At 44.1% G+C, this 18,502-nt stretch overlaps 1 protein-coding gene across 1 annotated transcript in view; it reads left to right on the forward strand.

Moving 5' to 3' along the window:
- Window positions 1-18,502, forward strand: part of LOC131225108 (protein DEHYDRATION-INDUCED 19 homolog 6-like) — a 64,675-nt gene that overhangs the window by 33,107 nt on the left and 13,066 nt on the right. Inside the window, exons 3-4 of the mRNA XM_058220535.1 lie at window positions 6,478-6,555; window positions 6,651-6,889. Coding sequence (XP_058076518.1) covers window positions 6,478-6,555; window positions 6,651-6,889 — 317 coding nt within the window. The remainder of the gene's footprint in view (window positions 1-6,477; window positions 6,556-6,650; window positions 6,890-18,502) is intronic.

The raw sequence follows: 18,502 nt of genomic DNA on the forward strand, positions 1-18,502 counted from the left end.
TGCAATGGGCTGCGTAGGGAGTTCAATACATATGATACTTGTTCTGAATATCCTTCTTTGCCTTGACAAATGCACTCCCATTGTTTGTAACAAACCGTACAATGTTTCCCCTCCCAACATCTTGCATGACATTGTGCATTAGTTTGTAAATGTAGTTCGAATCTTTAATCTTATTACTTGCATCTACAGACTTTAGGAACAGTGCCTGTCCCCTACAATAGACCATAAAATTTATGACCTACATCTTTGTTGGTCCGGTCCAACTGCCACACATGACGGTGCAGCCGTACATCTCCCATGACTGCTTATATGAATCCATGTATGTATGTCTTCATCTTTGTATATTCATCATCTAAATACTTCCCCATGATCTCAAAGGGCGTGGGCGGTTACACACCCTCACCCCCGCGCTGCAGTTCACTTATCATGTTCTTGAAGTGTTGGCTTGGTGCGGCATTCGCGAGGATTTGATTGTAGATAAAAGACTTCACTATAAACTTTCCAACTTTCTTCCTCATATCCCCTCCACTAAACATGTTCTTTAATTTCTTTTGTGTCCCTCCTGTCTCTTTGTACATCCTCAGATTTGAAGGTAAATCCAACACCCGCATGCTACTACTCTTGCCCATGCCCAATAATCCTTCCCGCCTACTACCCTCCCCTCCACCACCCCTAGAACTCTCCCTCTGCTCCACTATCCCCTGTCACACTCCCCCCTGCTCCACTCTCCCCACCACGCTCATGGATAGACCCCTCAAATCTAGGCCTACTCGTGTCCCAACTCTTGATCCCTCTTCCACTGATCCCGTATGGACTCTTGAACTGTGCGTCTATATTCGGGATCATCATCGTCATCGAGATCAACTACATACTCGTCGCCTACATATGATGGCCCCCCCAACTCCTTAATCTCCCTCTCCTGTGCATGTCATTCATCTTTTGTTTTCACATTTTTTTTTTTAAAATATGACCCTCATTTCTTCTCGCACATCCTGTGGGCACTTAGGGCAGTCGCGGTTATCTTTCTAGATCTTCGGTTGAGATCTCGGGCAGATCTCTTCGATAAGATCTGAGTAGTCGGAGTCAGAGGAAACATGTAGTAAGAGGCCGAGGCCGAGCATCCGAGGTGGCCTATATAGCTATCCTAAGGAGTAGTTTACCGACCTGGATTCTCTAGTAAGCCGTGGTCGAGTTTTTCCTTAACATTAAGTAGATCGTTGACTTGCTAACCTATCCTTGGATGCCGTATCCGAACACTGAGACCGAGCTCCATTCCTTAGTAGAATATAGGTGAAATCGAGGATGACCATTCTCTTCATCTTATCGTACGGTATAGGGCTTCCATTCTCTTCATCTTATCGTACGATATAGGGCTTCCATTCTCTTCATTTTATCGTACGGTATAGGGCTTCCCTAAGTGTAGCAACTTGGAGTCTTACCCCGGAAGCCTCTACTAAGAGATGATTCGAACAACAGCTCGAAAATGGATGGGGCCGTGGAAGGGCTCGACATCTAATGGAAGTGGAGATACTTCATCTTCTGATGTTATAAGCTGTTTCCCCAGTGGTGGGTCACTGCTTTTGGGCCATTGAGGAGCTCCTTGGTCATGACTGGCACGAAGCTGATCACACAACGAGTACAAATGTCCGAGCTGGCCCTTTCTCCTTGGCCAATATTTTTACCCATAACAGGTCCCATATGATCTCATATGCCATTTGACAACAATGGTTGTGAAAAATTACTTGTAATGTGAGTTATGTAGCATGTAGTGTAGTCTTTGTAGCATATTGCATAGGTTACACATGACTTAAGCTATTTTTATGAGTTACGTAGTGTTAAGGCTAAGCTACACTACATAGCATAAGCTAACACTATATAGCGTAAGCTATTTAAAACACTGCCCACCATATGGTGCTTGAACAAAGAATAAAGGTGATTGGTGTAGATCAACCTTTGAATAATTTAGGATTTCGCCTTGTAGAAACAAAAGAAAGAAAAGAAGAGAAAGGAAGGGAAAGAAACAAGGTATTGTTGAGTACAAGACCATGACCCTTTGCGCAAGGCAATGGGGAGATCTAAACTTGAGGTAGGAGAGTCACCTGAGCCAACATCCAAAGTGAGTGGAAGGGTGGATAGCTGAGCGTGTGAAGATTTATCTCGACGATGATACAACCGTAGAGGCTTAGGGGTCACCCAAATCACCAGCAGGATGCTGAACGGAGGGGAGAGGAGTTTCCCCGTAATCACTAGTGGAAAGAGGAAGAGGATAAGAGTCGTACTCCCCATGACTCGCAAGAGGATCACAGAGGGATCGGCCTGGAGCTAAGAAAAAAGAAATATTATCAAAGAAGGTTACATCGGCATGGATATAATTCTTGCGAGTCAATGAGTCAAAACATTTATACCCTTTCTGACTCTGAGTATACCCTAAGAAAACACATTTAATTGCCGTGGGGCTAAGTTTATTATTGTTTCCATCCAAAATTTGAATATAGTGTGTGCAACCAGAAACTTTAGGTGGTAGTGGAAATGGATTATCATGAGGATGCAATATAGTAAATGAAGATTTGTAAGACAGGATACGTGAAGGTATACGATTAATAAGAAAAGTAGCAGTTAGAAGAGCATCACTCTAAAAAAGTTTAGGTAGATGCATACCAAGAAAAAGGGTGCGAGCAACTTCAAGAAGATGACGATTCTTTCATGCGATACCATTTTGTTAAGGTGTGCGAGTACACGACATCCTAGACAAAATACCATGTTCTTGTAAGAAGGACAAAAAGGTAGTAGACATGTTTTCCCCCCCATTATCAGAGTGGAGGGTTTTGATGGAACATTGAAATTGAGTGCACATCATGATAAAACACTTTAAACGCGTCAAACACTTTACTTTGACATTTCAAAAGATAAATCCAAGTCATGTGTGAATAATCATCAATAAATGTAACAAAATATATAAATCCAAAGGTAGAGGTAATCGGAGCTGGTCCCCAGACATCCGAGTGAACCAGAACAAAAGGTTGAGATTTCCTCCCAGAAGAGCTAAGAGGAAATGTAGCACGATGATGTTTAGACAATTCACAAATATCACAGCATAACGGTTTAGTGACAAATGAGGAAAGCAAAATTCTCAATCTAGCTATGGATGGGTGGCCTTAGCGGCAGTGCCACCGTGTCATGGACTCTCGATCTAGAGAAAGGGTATTAGAAGCGGCAATGGGTATATTATTGAGAAGATAAACGCCTCCTTGTTCATGACCCCACCAATCACTCTCTTCGTTTGTAGGTCTTGGAACAAATCATAAGAAGGGAAGAAGATAATGGAACAATTTAATGATTTAGTAAGAGAGCTAACAGACATTAAGTTTAATGGAAAATGAGGAAATGCAAGACTGAGGACAAAGATAAGGAAGAAGAAAGATGGATGGAACCAATCCCAGAGATGGGAGTTTGGGTTCCATCTGCGACTGTGACATACTGAATGTGGGGAGAAGGTGAATATGAGGAAAAGAATTGAGACTTACTAGTCATATGGGAGGAAGCTCCAGAGTCTATGACCCAGGAGGTAGGAGAGGATGACGCAAGAAGAACAGTACCTGGCTGGGCCGAAGCTGCGTGAGATGGCTCAGGAATATTACAAACATGAAGCCGCATAAGGGCATCATATGCAGCCTAAGAAATGATAAGAGACTCCCTGAAGTAGACTGCTCAGCTTTCAGGGTGGAGGACTATCTCAGGAGCAAGTGCAGAAGCAATAAAAACAGCGGCATACGTAAGACGACCATGGATCTGCCAACAGTAATCAGCAGTGTGATTAGTTCCTCCGCAATTCGAAAAAATGCGGGAACCATTACGCCCTCGTCCACGTCCACCACGACTACGAAGATTACAACCGCCACGACTGCGATCTCCCTCGCGGCCTCTACCACGACCACCATAACTAAAAATGCGCCTTGAACTCAAGGATGGTACCCGAAGGCCAAGAGAGGACTGATCGTCAGCAAGATGTGTTGAATGCTCTGGTGGCACAAATGAACGAGAAGGAAGAGCGGAGACAGTAGCGCGCTGACACATGGTATAGACTGTCGTCAATGGGGGAAAAGGATCCTGCATAACAACCTAATATCGAACATGAAGATAATTGGAATTCAACCCAGCTAGGAACTGCATGATACGATTATCATCCCGTTACTTATGAGCATGTTCATGATCCTCTTTACATTTGGAAGAAAGAGGCTGATACAAGTCTAACTCATCCCACATGCCCCGAAGTGTCGAATAAAATCTTTTAATGATATTAAGTTTTGTTGGAACCGACTAATTTCTTGAATAAGCTGGAATATCCGTGAAAAATTCTGAGACTTTGAGAACATATCATAAAACGTATCCCAAATGCCTTTGGCCAAGGATAAAAACATCAATGAGTGGCTAATCAAGGAATCCATACTATTCAACAACCATGCAATAACTTGATAATTCTCTTTTGTCCAAGACTTGTAGGTAGCATCTGTAGAGCTTGGGGGATCATCCAAAATATACGACAACTTTTCACGGGCTCCTAAGAACACTTTTACAGATTGTGCCCATTGAAAATAGTTGTCACCATTCAACTTAGTGGAGGTAATCTGCAAGGGGTTGGATTCAAGAGACCCCATGCCAATAGATGACGGCCATTTGTCAGCCATAGGAGACTTCTTGTAAGAAGGATTGATTCAAACAACTCTATCTCACTCAATCCTTCAAGGGAATAAGAAATAAACCTCAAATAAATAGCAATCATCCAAAATAACACGAAACCCATTAAAAAACGGCCCATCCGAGTGAAAAACAGCCCAACCGCACATCCATTTGAGGTTAAAACCCTCCCAAACATGGATCTTAGGTAAAAAAATCCTCCATGAGTAGCATGGGAGGAAGATTTCGGTCCATTTTGAGCAAAGAAATCTAAGAAAAGCTTACCAATTTAAGGTAGATCGAAGAAAAATGGAAGATGGGCCCGATTTTCGAATTTCTTTATTTTGCCCAAAACACCATGAATGGAGGTCCAAATAATTCTGAAAAAATCATTGCAAATCTTCTAAAATCAATATCTATCAAACCCCTAAACTTTTAGCTCAAATGGAGTCCATGCATTCGTACAACACTGACGTCAACAAGATGACGTGTCGCCTCTCAACCTGTTGGATGCGGAATGCCTGGATTTATGCTCTGATACCATGTCAAATAACCATTTACTCTAAAAGCTTAAGCTGTCAGAGTGTGGTATATCAATGTATATCAAGGGACTTTTTCACTCCAACACCCCCTGCACGTGCGGGGTGGGAACTTCAAGGGACTTTTTCACTCCAACACCCCCACGCACGGGCTAGGTGGGAACTCCGCACGGGAACATACTGACGAGGGTGGAGGGACGCTCACACTAGAAATAGGCTGGGCTTGATTTCCCAGTCCCTGGGCCGGACCTGATTTTTCCTGACTCCCTGTGGGAGAATAATATATTAGCAAGGCATATTTGCTGCACTCAAGATTCAAACATAAGACCTTTCTCTTTGATACCATGTCAAACAACCATTTACTCAAAAAGTGTAAGCTGTCAGAGTGTGGTGTATCAATGTATATCAAGGGACTTTTTCACTCCAACAGGTACCATATCAATTACTGCTCTGATACCATGAGGGGGGTATCATCATGGTCCATCAACGTATCCAATGGACTTGGGATAGATTCAATCATGTTAGGTGCTGCATGTATGGGTCACCTCCATTCTTCTCTATCAACTACTCATAGTACTTCAACAATGCCAATTTGCTTGTTCTAGAGATATACACTAATCTATTCAGGTAGGGAGGAGCAAGTAACCACAGAGATCAGATTATTGAGCCACGGTTTAGGGGAAATGAAGCAGGTCTAGAGTATAGACCCTGCAGATAACCAAATATAAAATTACATCCTATCAATTATGCATGAGCCATGTTGCTCAAAAACCCAAAAGTTTTACATACAGATGCCATGTATTAGAAAATTGGCAATATCAAATATGTGCTGCATGTATGGATCACCTCCGTTCTTCCCTATCAACTACTCACGGTACTTCAACAATGCCAATTTGCTTGTTCTAGTTCTAGAGATATACTGTAATCTATTCACGTAGGGAAGAGCGAGTAACCACAGAGATCAGATTATCAAGCCACGGTTTAGGGGAAACGAAGCAGGTCTAGAGTATAGACCCTGCAGATAACCAAATATAAAATTACATCCGATCAATTATGCATGAGCCATGTTGCTCAAAAACCTAAAAGTTTTACATGCAGATGCCATGTATTAGAAAATTGGCAATATCAAATTATGCATAACTATGTAGGTTTTACATATTTGTATTCAATTGTGGTGTTGGTATTTAGGAATCCATTATAGTATAGATTTGAGAATCATAGTAGTCATTATCTCAGATCGTCATTATTATATTGCTATTTGCAGGTTTGTCCTGTGTGTGCAGGAAATTTAGGAAAGGATATGATTGGACATTTCACAGTGCAGCATTCGCATTTGTTAAAGGTATCACTTGCATATGTAGAGTGGACTGTTATTTTATAGATCTTCTGCACTATAACATACATATTTAAACTCTTTGGGCATTTCATTCTGAGCAGCGAAGGAGGAAATCTCAAAGAATGGGTGCAGCAGTGGTTGGCAAGGATCTGCGAGAGCTTAGTTCTTTTCTTGGAGTAGCTTCCACTAATGGTAGGGGGAATGCTCCTGATTCTGCTCCTGATCCACTTCTCTCACCTTTTCTCTATGGTTTGGCTCCTCCACATGCCACCACAGTTAACCAAGACACAAGCTCTGTCGTTAATGCAATGGTTGATTCATTTTCTTCAGAAGTTCAAAGGTACTTCCATCCTCCTTTCAACAACTAATTGCATCTTGAGAGGACATATTAGCACCTGCATAACTGTATGATCAAAAGGATATATATATATATATATATATATATATATATATATATATATATATATATATATATATAGTTTTCCTTTTGATCATACAGTTGAGTTCCAAATTTCTGGACTACAGATATGGTCCCTCTTTCACATAGTAAATTGTGCTGCCCTCATTTGTGACATATTCCAAAGATGCTGGCTTAAATTGTTTTGTTCTGATACAGCATTCATAATAAAATGGCATACAGTTTAAGACTTGAAACAATAGAAGCTAGGAAGAATGCTAGGAATACTTTTGGAAGTTGGGATCCCATAATGAGATTCCATTGATACAGAGCCAATTATCTCTCCACTGCAGAGTTTTAAAAAACAAGATTGTGTGCAATGTATGGATATGGGTCTGATTATTGAGATCAATTGCCCAATCTGTGCCAGTGATGAATTTGTTGCTTTCCAAATATTCTAATTTGGAGTGAAATTGCAGACAACAATCTGATTTCTGACCATTTGAGCTTGTACTGCATGGAACATTCTTTCATGTATATTTGTGAAGGATGAGGGTGCCATGCATCATTTATCTTCTGAACTCCTGTGGTGTACCATTGGTGATTAGAATAAGTTAATATGAATAAGAGCTTTAGGATTGAAATTCTGATATCTGCCCTTTCAGATGAGATTTTTTCTTTCAAACCATCTCCAATCGATTCCATCCATAGTTAGCTCGTTTAGGTTCTCTGAACCACTCTAACTTTGTGGATTCATTAGATCTGTTGGACATTTTATTTTCATTTGTGGAGATGTTGAACTTCTTTCCCTACGAATGTGGGACTTGAGCGTGCATTGTGTTTATCTCCCATGAACTGATCAAACCAACTGTTGAATTAGAAGAATCAGATTTACAAATGAACCATACTCACAGACCAAATGAATCAATTTGGTAACTCAGAAAAACCATCGCGGCTTTACATTCAATGATGTGATGACAAACCGAACCCTTGAACTGGATTCACCGGACACCCCACAAATTATGCAATGCCAAATCAGACCATGAAACTTCTAGTTTTGGCGTGCATTTTTTAGTGTATGGAAACATTTGACCTGCTGTAATTTGAGTCTTTTAGAATGCCCAGTGGTTTAGTTAGGTCTGACTAGGACAGCTTTACACAGTTCTAAAACTCGCTGACTGGACTCAAAACTTGGCTGAGTCAACTCTGACTTGGTGAGATTTCGAGCTAAGTCTTTGGGAAACTCAGTACTAGGCCTTACTTGACCGACTTAGAGAGACTAATCGAGTCAACTTGATGGCTTGGTTGACTCGGCATGACTCGAACTGAGTCACTCGGCTTAAGTTGCGGGATTTTATTAAAAATTAAATATGTTGGGAGTGAGATTCAAACCCCTAATCTCAGTTACAGAAGCTACAACCCTAACCAGAATGGTATCAACAGAGTTGCTGCTTTGAGTTAAGGTTTATATCAATTATACATATCTATTTTAAATATCTATTAACAACCTACTATTTTCGATGAAGCTTGGGCGATGAAGGAGAGGTAATCAGGAAAGGAGAGGTCTTGGGCGACGAAGCTTGGGCGATGAAGCTAGGGTGCCATGAGAGGGTGCTCGAGGGGCAGGGCCCCCTCGAGAAAGGGACGCTAGGCAGATGCAGGATATCGGAGAACTTTGTTTGTAGGAAATCTCCCATTTAGCTGCTCCACCGTGGACCTCTTCAGAATCTTTCAACGCTATGGTAGGATTGCAGAGGTTTTTCTTCCCCATTTCCCAGGCACCAGCAAATTCAGGGGATACGCGTTTGTCCGATTCATGTATGAAGACGATGCTTGGGCTGCGAAAGAGGTGCTGGATGGACAGTGAATCCATGGGAGGATCGTCTCGGTTAAGGATGCTAAACCGAGACCGGAGCGGCGATCTTCCCCAAAAGGAATCCCGGCCCAAGCGCCAAAAGTCCATGTGGAGGAGGAGGGGTCTCCCCAAGGCAGGGGCCCGAGGTCCTTTCATAGGGGTTGGGAGAAACCTACAATTCAGCAGCAGAGAACCTTCCATAGATCCCCTTCTCGGACGTCTGGAGAGGTAGCAGCCACTGTAGCCGACTCTAACTTGGTGGTTAAGAAGCTCAAAGATCTTCAGCTTGGGCTGGTTGGTACGGCGTCATCTGCATCGATCTCAATCCTCCAGCTGACTGACGTGCTCTGTAAATCTTGTTTTGCTTCATCCTTAGTGGACATTGCGCAGCTTTCCTGGACCCACTTCCTCATAGTATTTAAAACTAAATCCGAGCTGTCGGATTTCCTCGCGGACGCAGATCTGGTGGCTTCTATGGGCCTAGTGAGTCTGGGTCCCTGGTCTCCATCATTCAATCCAGCTGGAGATGGAAGTTGGATCAGATTATTTGGTATTCCAGCCCATGCTTGGTTGGAATCTGTCATTGTGGACCTTGGTAATGCCTTCGGGGAGGTCCTGCAGATTGATACGAACGCCAAGTTCGGGATCTTTCAGATGTTTGCCAGGATCAAAATCAGGATATCAACAAGCCCATCAAGCTCTATGTTGCTGACAGAGTGTATGTGATATCGGCTAAACTAGAATCGGATCATCTTCTAGAAGATTGGGAGGGTTCAGGTGAAGGGGATTTGCCCCATTTGGTCGAAGGGTCAGTGTCAGGGGAGGAGTCCCTTGGTGGGGTATCTAATGCGGAGTCGCAGATGGAGTTGGGGCCTGTGTTGGAATTTCTGTCAGATGCTCTCGCTTGCACTTCACATGTTCGACGAAATGCCGTAAGCACCTTTCCTTCTAGCCCTCGGCTCCTAGATGTCAGGAGCGAATCCCCTGAGTTGCAGCATCAAGGGGAGGCTATCCGGGAGGCCACAACCTCACATGACATAATTCCCTTTAACGGGCAGAACAATAGCCCTGACTGTGACCTGCAGGATGCTTGCAGTTTGAAACAGATCGACCGGCGGTTTCACAGTGGCTCGCTAGAGCCGTCCCGGCTGCGAGTGGAACAATTAGGTTCGCCTATCAGGAATGGAATGTCCCCAAGTACACAGCTCAGTGGTAAATTGCGAAGCTCATCTCTACAAGAGACCTGTGATCCAGGAGAGAATGGACCACCTTTTTGGGTCGCTGTTGATCTTGGCTGGGGACCCAGAATGCTTGCCTGCTGGTTCATCTCAACCCCTCTGGCCTGGTGAGGCGCAGAATGGCCAATCAGCCCGGGCGAGGAGCATCCCTCCCCCAGATGAGGAAGCGGGCCCCTCGGCTCGTGATGATCTCTCTCCTCCCACGGCTCAGGTCACTTAGGCCGCCTGCTTCACGGACAAGGCTCCTGCCCTTGCCCCGGTTTAAGAGGAATTCCCCATCATCACACCCGGGAGGTGTAGAATCCGCTAGCCATCGCTGTGAACTGGAAGTGGACATCTCCCCTTACTTTCCTGTGAGTCATTCAGGCAGGAATGGGGACCTCTATGACCTTTCAGCGGTGAATGGTAATTGGCGAATTGGACCTCGGAAGTGGCCCTAGGAGTATGGCAAATCCAGGTCGGTAGGCAATTCCCCATTCAGATTCCAAGATGGTCAAGGAAAGTCTGTCCGTGCAGATCCAGATAGCAGTTTCTCTGTGGCCAACATTCAGTATACGGGCAGAAGGAATCTCGAAGCCGAACCTTCTCTATCTGTTAATACAAACCGAACCTCTTAGCTGGATCGCGACTGCCTAGCGAAAGGAATAGTCGAGAGGAGTGGGAGTCAAGGTGATCTCTCCCTCCATATCCCTCAGCCTGAGGAACAGATTCCAGCCCCTACAGATAACAACAACCAGAATCTGATAAGCGATCAGCAGGAGCTTGACAGCCACCATCCTGCGTTTGTTGAACCTCAGAGTGACATAGCCCAGCAGACCACTCGGGTCCAAGTTTGGCGAAAGAAGAAAAACTTCAGAAAAGATATCAGAAATATGGAAGAGGGAGAATGGTTTGGCAGACTTCGCAAACTTCAATGGAGGGCCGTCAACTCTGGCTATGTAACTGATGGAAAACATCCTTGTGTGGAATGTCCGAGGAGTGGGAAACTCCGCCACAATCAGGACTCTAACCAGGTTGATCAGCAAATTCAATCCTTGGATAGTGGCTATCCTAGAACTAATGTTACCAGATATCAGAAGATAGGTATCGGCCTGAAGCTAGGATTCCATTCTTCTTTCTCTAATTCAGAGGAGGGAGGTGAAATCTGGGTGTTCATCAACACCCATCTAAACACCTCTGTGATGGCTGCATCATCTCAGATGATTTCCTTGAAGGTTAACATCCCTAATCTCCCCAGTTCTGTAGTTTTTTCAGTTGTATATGCAAAATATAGCAGGATCCTAAGACGATTGCTGTGGGAGGATCTGGCATCCACTAGCAGAAGCATCAGCGGTCTGTGGGCACTCTGCAGAGATTTCAACGCGGTGACATCTCCCCAGGAACGGAGGGGGTACCGTACCCAGGACCAGCCAAGTTCCTCATATTTCTGTGAAGCTATGAACAGGGCTAACCTTTGCGATGCAGGATTCTCAGGGAACAGGTTCACTTGGTCCAACAACCAGTCTGGAACCTCGAGAAGATGGGCGAGGCTTGACAGGGCTCTCATTAATGCAGATTGATTGAGCTAGTTCCAGCAATTCAGAGTGGAACATCTCCCGAGAGCAAGTTCCGACCATGCCCCGCTGCGGTTAGCATTTCCCAGCCGACCCCAAACAGGTCCAAAACCTTTTAGGTTCCAGCGAATGTCGACCTTCCATGAAGGCTTCTAGGAGGTGGTTCGTCAAGCGTGGGAAGAGGATCTCTCGTTGCAACCGATGATCAACATTCAGCTCAAGCTCAGGCGAGTGAAGCAGGCCCTAAAAGCCTGGAACAAGAATGTGTTTGGCAACATCTTTGCAATGGTCCAGCAGGCAGCTTCCAGGCTGGACACGCTGGACGTCCAGTGGCAGAATGACCCAGAAGTGGACCTGGGGCAAGAATTGGATTAAGCGCGCCTCCAGCTGGCCCAAGCGGAGCTCTTGTAAGAGGTATTTTGGAAGCAAAAGTCCCGTAATTCATGGCTCAAGGAGGGAGACAGGAACACTAAGTTCTTCCATGCGCTAGCTAATGATGAAATCAAATGGGCTGGCATCAGCTATATCCTGGACGATCAGGGTCAGCAAATTTCAGACCTAGCGGTAATCAAATTAGAAGCGATTAAAATTTTCCAATCGGAGTTTAAGGCTGACCAGTCCCTCCATTCTGACTTCTCTTCAATCATTCCAAGCCTGATCTCAGCCCAAGATAACGCCAGCCTTTTAGCCCTGCCCTTGATTCAGGAAATCCAACAAGCACTCTCGTCTATGCCGAAGGGTGGGGCCCCTAGGCCGGATGGTTTCCCTGCCGCGTTCTTTGTGTCATGCTGGGCCATTGTGGGGCTGATCTCCACAAGGCTGCTTTGTTCTGGTTTCAAGGAGGGCCCCTGCCTAGGGCCTTCTGCTCGTTTCTTATTTCTCTCGTCCCAAAAGGGGCAGCGGCTGCTACATTCGGTGACTTTAGAGCCATAAGTCTTTGTAATGTAGTCTACAAAGTGTTCTAAAAAATGCTTGCTACAAGACTCAGCCTACTCCTTCCAAATATCATTTCGTCGGAGTAAGGGGCGTTCGTTTCTGGCTACTCCATTGCGGAGAATGTTGCGCTTGCCTAGGAATTGGTTTGGGACCTTAACAGGAAGGTTCATGGCGGAAACTTAATGTTGAAGCTTGATTTAGAGAAGGCTTATGACCAGGTTGACTGGAATTTCCTACAGCGGGTTCTAAAGTGTTTTGGCTTCAATGATGCGAGCATTGCTCTTCTGGAGTCTTGTTGGAGAAATAATTGGTTTTCGGTTCTGATCAATGGAGAGGCAGCTGGCTATTTTCCTTCTTCTAGAGGGCTTCGACAAGGTGACCCTATTTCTCCTGAGCTCTTTGTGATTGCGGCTGAGGTTCTTAGCCGAGGCTTCAAGGATCTTGTGCAGTCGGTGGCATGTCACCCTTTCAAGCTTCGAAGGGGTTGCTCGTCCCCTTCTCACCTCCTCTTTGTGGACGATACCCTCCTTTTGCTCAACGGTAGTCGTGCCTCCATTCAGGTTGCTAAAAACTTCCTTCATCGTTTGCAAATCTCGTCAGAGCAGAAAATCAACTTCATAAAGAGCTCTTTCCTATGTTCTGAGAAGCTCCCGGCAAGCAGAGTTAGAAATATTGAGCGATTATTGGGGATTTCGAAGGGCCCCCTTCCTATCACTTATCTCGGCGTGCCCCTTTACCTAGGCAAAGTGAAGGCGGCTGATTTTCGTTCCCTCCTGGACGAGGTCAAAGGTCGAATTGGCGGTGTTGGGGTACAAAAAAAAAAGGTTAAAGGAAGAAGCTTCAAAAAGGAAAATTGGTGAAAGGAATGAAGAATGGATCATATAAGTGAGGACAAACTGAGTTGTGCTATGCCGCACAAGTCACTTGAGTTGCGTTGGACCCAAGTTGCGCGGGTCCGCGTAACTCACCTAAGTTGCGCTGGGTCGCACAATTCTCGTCGAAGGAGGAATTGAGGATGCGAAGTGGGGTCCACGGCACAAGATTTGAGGACTCGCATGTGCGAAAGCCTATAAATACCCCCCTATCCCCTCATTTGGAGGATTGGAAGCTCAGAAGACTAGTGCCTTTGACAGATATTGGAGACAGAGAGAAGGAGAAGGGGGGCAGAGTGCCGAGAGCGTGGGTCGCCTTACTCCAAGAGAGTTGCGTGGGCCCGTGTAACTCCTCGACCCGCGCGACTTTCTCAAGTTGCGGGGATATTCTTTGAGGCAGCGGTTATGTCAAAATTTTCCAGGTCCTTGTGCTATTTCAGATGCGTCAAAAGGATCCAAGCACTCCTTTATTATGCCAATAAAGGATGGAATGCACAGGAAGTCTGCACAACTCATCTCCCCTGGAGATACGATCAATATGAGCCAAAATGCTGCCAAAATTTATATTTGAGCCAATTCGATACTTACATTTTGTATTTTCTAAGAAATTCTGTCTTGGAATCAAAGGATTAAAAGGATGTAATGAACTCAGAATGAATAAAATTGATGATTATTCTCTTGGTTCTATCTTTTGTTAATATTAAGTGAGATATCTCCCCTGAATCAAATGCATTTCGTTTCTGGTTGAAACAAAATGGCGACTCTGCTGGGGAGTATTTATCTTGCTTAGCATTGACTCAAGAACGACTTAGAGAATTTCATCACTGTTTGGCGTCTTATAAGGCGCTAAAATGGCGACTCTTAGAGGGAACATCCTTCCTTTCATCTCCGAGATAGAATATGTTTATGAATAAATACTGACCAATATTATATGTGTTCTTTGACAGAAAAAATTTACAAGGGACGTACATATTCGAGTTCTAGAGTACAAAAGACATGGCGATCTTAGCAAAAGAGATGATTTCCTATTTCATAATGATAAGATTCGTGGTGGAGCATGCCGTTGACCAACCTCGGAACCAACAAGAGCAGCTTGTATTGAGCAGGAAAGGCAAATTTCCGGTTATTGTTGGGGTTGTAACAGTCTCCCCAATAGTGCAAGAAAATGAGAACGATTAGATAGTAGTGACGCGTCGGAGATCGAGAGTCGCAGTCAGGATAAGTCCATCAATACCAAGAACTAGGGGACCCATTACCCGAAATGCGGCAAGGAAAAATCCCGAACTGGCTCCTCCAGCAATATATCCAGGGAAATCTTCATCTTCGCCCTCACGCCAAGAGCTCCCAGCCCTACCTGCTACAAATGTTTGATGGACTAGACAACAATAGGGTAAATCAAACATGGAGAATCCGCCGATTTATGCGACGCCTCGAAGCCTTTCGCCTTGCATTATGACGCAATCAGTTGAATCCTACGAGAGCACGGAAGGGTCAAATCAGACTCCTTTTCCAATAAGTCCCGTCACGCCAACCAATTCTTACCGCTGAAGACGGCCTTGTCAGGGAATAAAGAAGCTATAGTATGTATGGCCGGAACGAGTAAAGACCTCCCGCCTATCGCTGAAGATAAATTGGAAGAAATGGCTCAAGCACAAAAGACATTGATGGATGAGTGTAAGAATCTTCGGGAAGCCCTGGCTACCCTTGCACACAATGTAGCCCAAATAATATTACCTCCAATGATGGCTACCATGCATGAACAGGAACAACAATCTGAAGGTTCTCGGCCGCCTAGAGTAGGTTCTCATGGATCCATCCCTGTGACAAAAATTAGAACTCAGGAAGAAGTATGCCAAGTGGTTGTGGAAGCCGTCAGAATAGAAAGGGAACGTGACAGTGCAGGAAGGTTCCAGTATCGAACGTCATATCCGAGGGAAGTAGAAGACGTACCTTTCCCTGCTAATTTCAAACACCCTGAGTTTCAGAAATTTAGTGGAGACAGATCCCCTGACGAACATTTGATGCATTTCATCACGTCTATGGGAAATTTCTCCGCTATTCCCCAATATTGTGTCTTCCTTAACAGGCAAAGCATTCTGGTGGTATTCAAGCCTGGCCTCGGAATCAATACAGACCTAGGAACAGATGCAGGACGCGTTTATGTCAAATTTCTTCTCATCGGACCATGATGTTAGTATTGCAGAGTTAGCATCTGTAAGACAGAAGGAAAATGAGTCTGTGGAGAATCATCAACAGGTGGAAAACTTTAGGGGTATCATGTCGGCAATTACCTGAAGAGGGAGCAGGTGAAAATGTGTCTAAGCTCCATGGACACAGGGATAGCATTCGGACTCACCAGTGCCAACATAAGGACTTTTCGAGACCTGGCAACCAAAGCGCATGCATTGGAATTGATGACTAAAAAGATGCCAGCCTTCCAAGCTAGAGTCGAAAGAAGAGGGCCGAACAGGGCAATGGTAAATGCTGTTGATCAGGAGAAAAAGAAAAACACCTTCTGTGACAAGAGAGAAATGAGAGGAAGAGAAGACTCAGATCGGCGAAGGGACTATAAGAATGACAAGCGACCGTGGCCATATGACTCACACAGAGAGTATGCATTTGAGAGAGGACGTGTTGCCAATGATGGGGCAGTTATTGGCTACCGGAACCAGTAGGTTGCCCTCACCAAGATATCCAAAGGAAGCTGTAATGACGAAAGAAAGGAATTACTGTCATTATCATCGCTGTTTGAGGCATCAAACGGAAGATTGCTTTATACTGAAAAATATACTGCAAACAATGATAAGACAAGGAGAAATAGTCCCGAAAAAGGATGATGAGCAACAACAAAAGGCAACAACGAATTTGATGTCTGTCAGAGGATTGTCAGTAGCAATGGCTAGGGACATATCTTTTGTTGAGTGCCAAAGTAATGAACTGGGGCGCAATTTATCAGTTAGAAGAAAAGTTCTGGGGGCATCTGCATTTGAAGCTGCCCAATGATAGACGAATGAAGATAAGATCGGGAATTGCCACGTAAAGCATTTCCTGTTAGCGGGCTTCTAAAAGATAAGCCAATATGAGGGGCGACAGTGGTTTTGGTTTCAAAAGGTAGCGACACTATACCTTCAAAACCAAAAGGGGGCAAGATAGGTAAAAAAAATAAAAATAAAAAATTCATAGAATGTATTTCCCTTTCTATATAAATGGAATGCAGGTTTTCAGGTGCGTTAATGATTATCGCCAATGATCATAGCCAATCGCCAATCGCCAAATGATCATTGTTGAAGCACCAGCGCCCATTGCCGAAGTTGCTGCCAAAGCTGCTACTACTACCACACTATCTTGCTAAGTATCAGGCCGTTTAAATTTATCGAAATCAATAGCACCGCCAGGCTGATATACTATCTTAACTGTAAAATTTCGCTTCATTATCATCAGCAAATGCGGTATATTAATTTCGATTCATTATTCCAGCAAGGCCAATTTACCTTTTACAGGTGGCAGTAGGGGAATTGCGACAACGAGAAGCCAAATGTGTATAAGGCTTATCTTTATTTAGCGAGGGCGATATGGCAGAACTATACGGGTAGCAGTGTTGCCTGTGGCTTTAAAAAGCCCGAAAAGAGCATCATGAGCACCCATGCGGGCAGTGACCTATGCCATCTGTATAGCTTCAGGCAACGTCACGTGGCTGGCCAGAGAGTGCTCCCTTGTGAATTGGTTTGACCTTGCGGATGAAGGAAAAGTGAGTCTGTGAAGCAGGATGACTCCCTAGATCCCTGGTTTGATTTCAATAGTAACGCATGAGGGAAAGTCTCTGAAGCAAGAGATCCATCATTGATGGACTGGTGGCCTTGGATTTGGTACCTGACGGTAGCCTTGCGCGCCCCGTGAACTCTAGAGAGTTACTGTGGCCAACCCTGTGCGTAAATCCTATCGAGTTCATGGCCCGGTAGCTTCACTGGGCCCCTCTGATGGATCATGGTTTGTGAACTCCCCAGCAATGATAAGCCCCGTGAACTCTAGAGAGTTACATCGGCCATTCATGTAAGACCAACTCCAACTAATGAGTCTAAACTGTGATTGCTCCAACTACTTTCTGGCTTAAACTGTGTGTGCTACTGACTGAAACTGGAACTTAGTACTGCTTATACGAGATAACACCATATAGACCACCCTATATACTAAAAAAAAAGTGATGCTGATAAAGGAAAAATAATAAATAATAATAATAATAATAATAATAATAATAATAATAATGAATAATGTAATTGAAAGAATTGATTGATCAGGTATGCATCTATGATATTCAGACATAATATCCATTCATGATATTCATTCATAGTATTCATGATTCATCAAAGTTTGTTTGTGATAGCAGAAGGAAAAAAAAAGTAATAAACGCAAAAAATAAAAATAAAAATAGCCATGATAAATACCAAAAGAAAATTCATGTCCTCTGAAATTCCTAGAGCAAGCATATATCAGCGTAGGTCGTCTCTTAGTTGAACCTCAGCGGTCGCATTCTCAATTTTAGCATCAATAATAAGCCTGGCCTGGTTCGGAACATCAATAAGCTTTTGTTCCAAGGAAATAATTGCTTCCTTCCCCTTCGATACCTCCAGCTATTCCAGATTGGCTATCCGCCTATTGATCTCAATATTAGCCTCGAGTTGGCTAGTTCTTGAGTCCATTTCGCGCTGCTGAGCCTCCAAGTCCAGAATTTGTTGCTTGAGGTTTGCAATCTTCTCTGTTATAGTCACCGAGAAATGCCTGGTAGCCTTTGCTCTTCTAAGGAATGGAATTCCTTGTCATAACTAGAAACACTCGTTATTGCCTTAGAAACGTTCTCTTTAAGCTGCAATAATTCTTGTTGTCGAGCAAGAATTTCAGGTGTGACGACCATGTTTTGGGCATCTCCTAGTTTGCGGAAAGTCCCACAGAAATGGGATAAAGAGTCGCACAGAGGGGAAATATCAATCTTGGCAATTCGTGCTGCATTATCCAGAGAAGACAACACTATCTCCAAATCGGACCATTAGGATGGGTCTTTGAAGATGTAGACAGTCGCTGATATTGAGCTCTGCAATAGAGATAGC

The sequence above is a fragment of the Magnolia sinica genome, chromosome 14 (genome assembly GCF_029962835.1).
Source record: "Magnolia sinica isolate HGM2019 chromosome 14, MsV1, whole genome shotgun sequence".
NCBI classification, from domain to species: domain Eukaryota; kingdom Viridiplantae; phylum Streptophyta; class Magnoliopsida; order Magnoliales; family Magnoliaceae; genus Magnolia; species Magnolia sinica.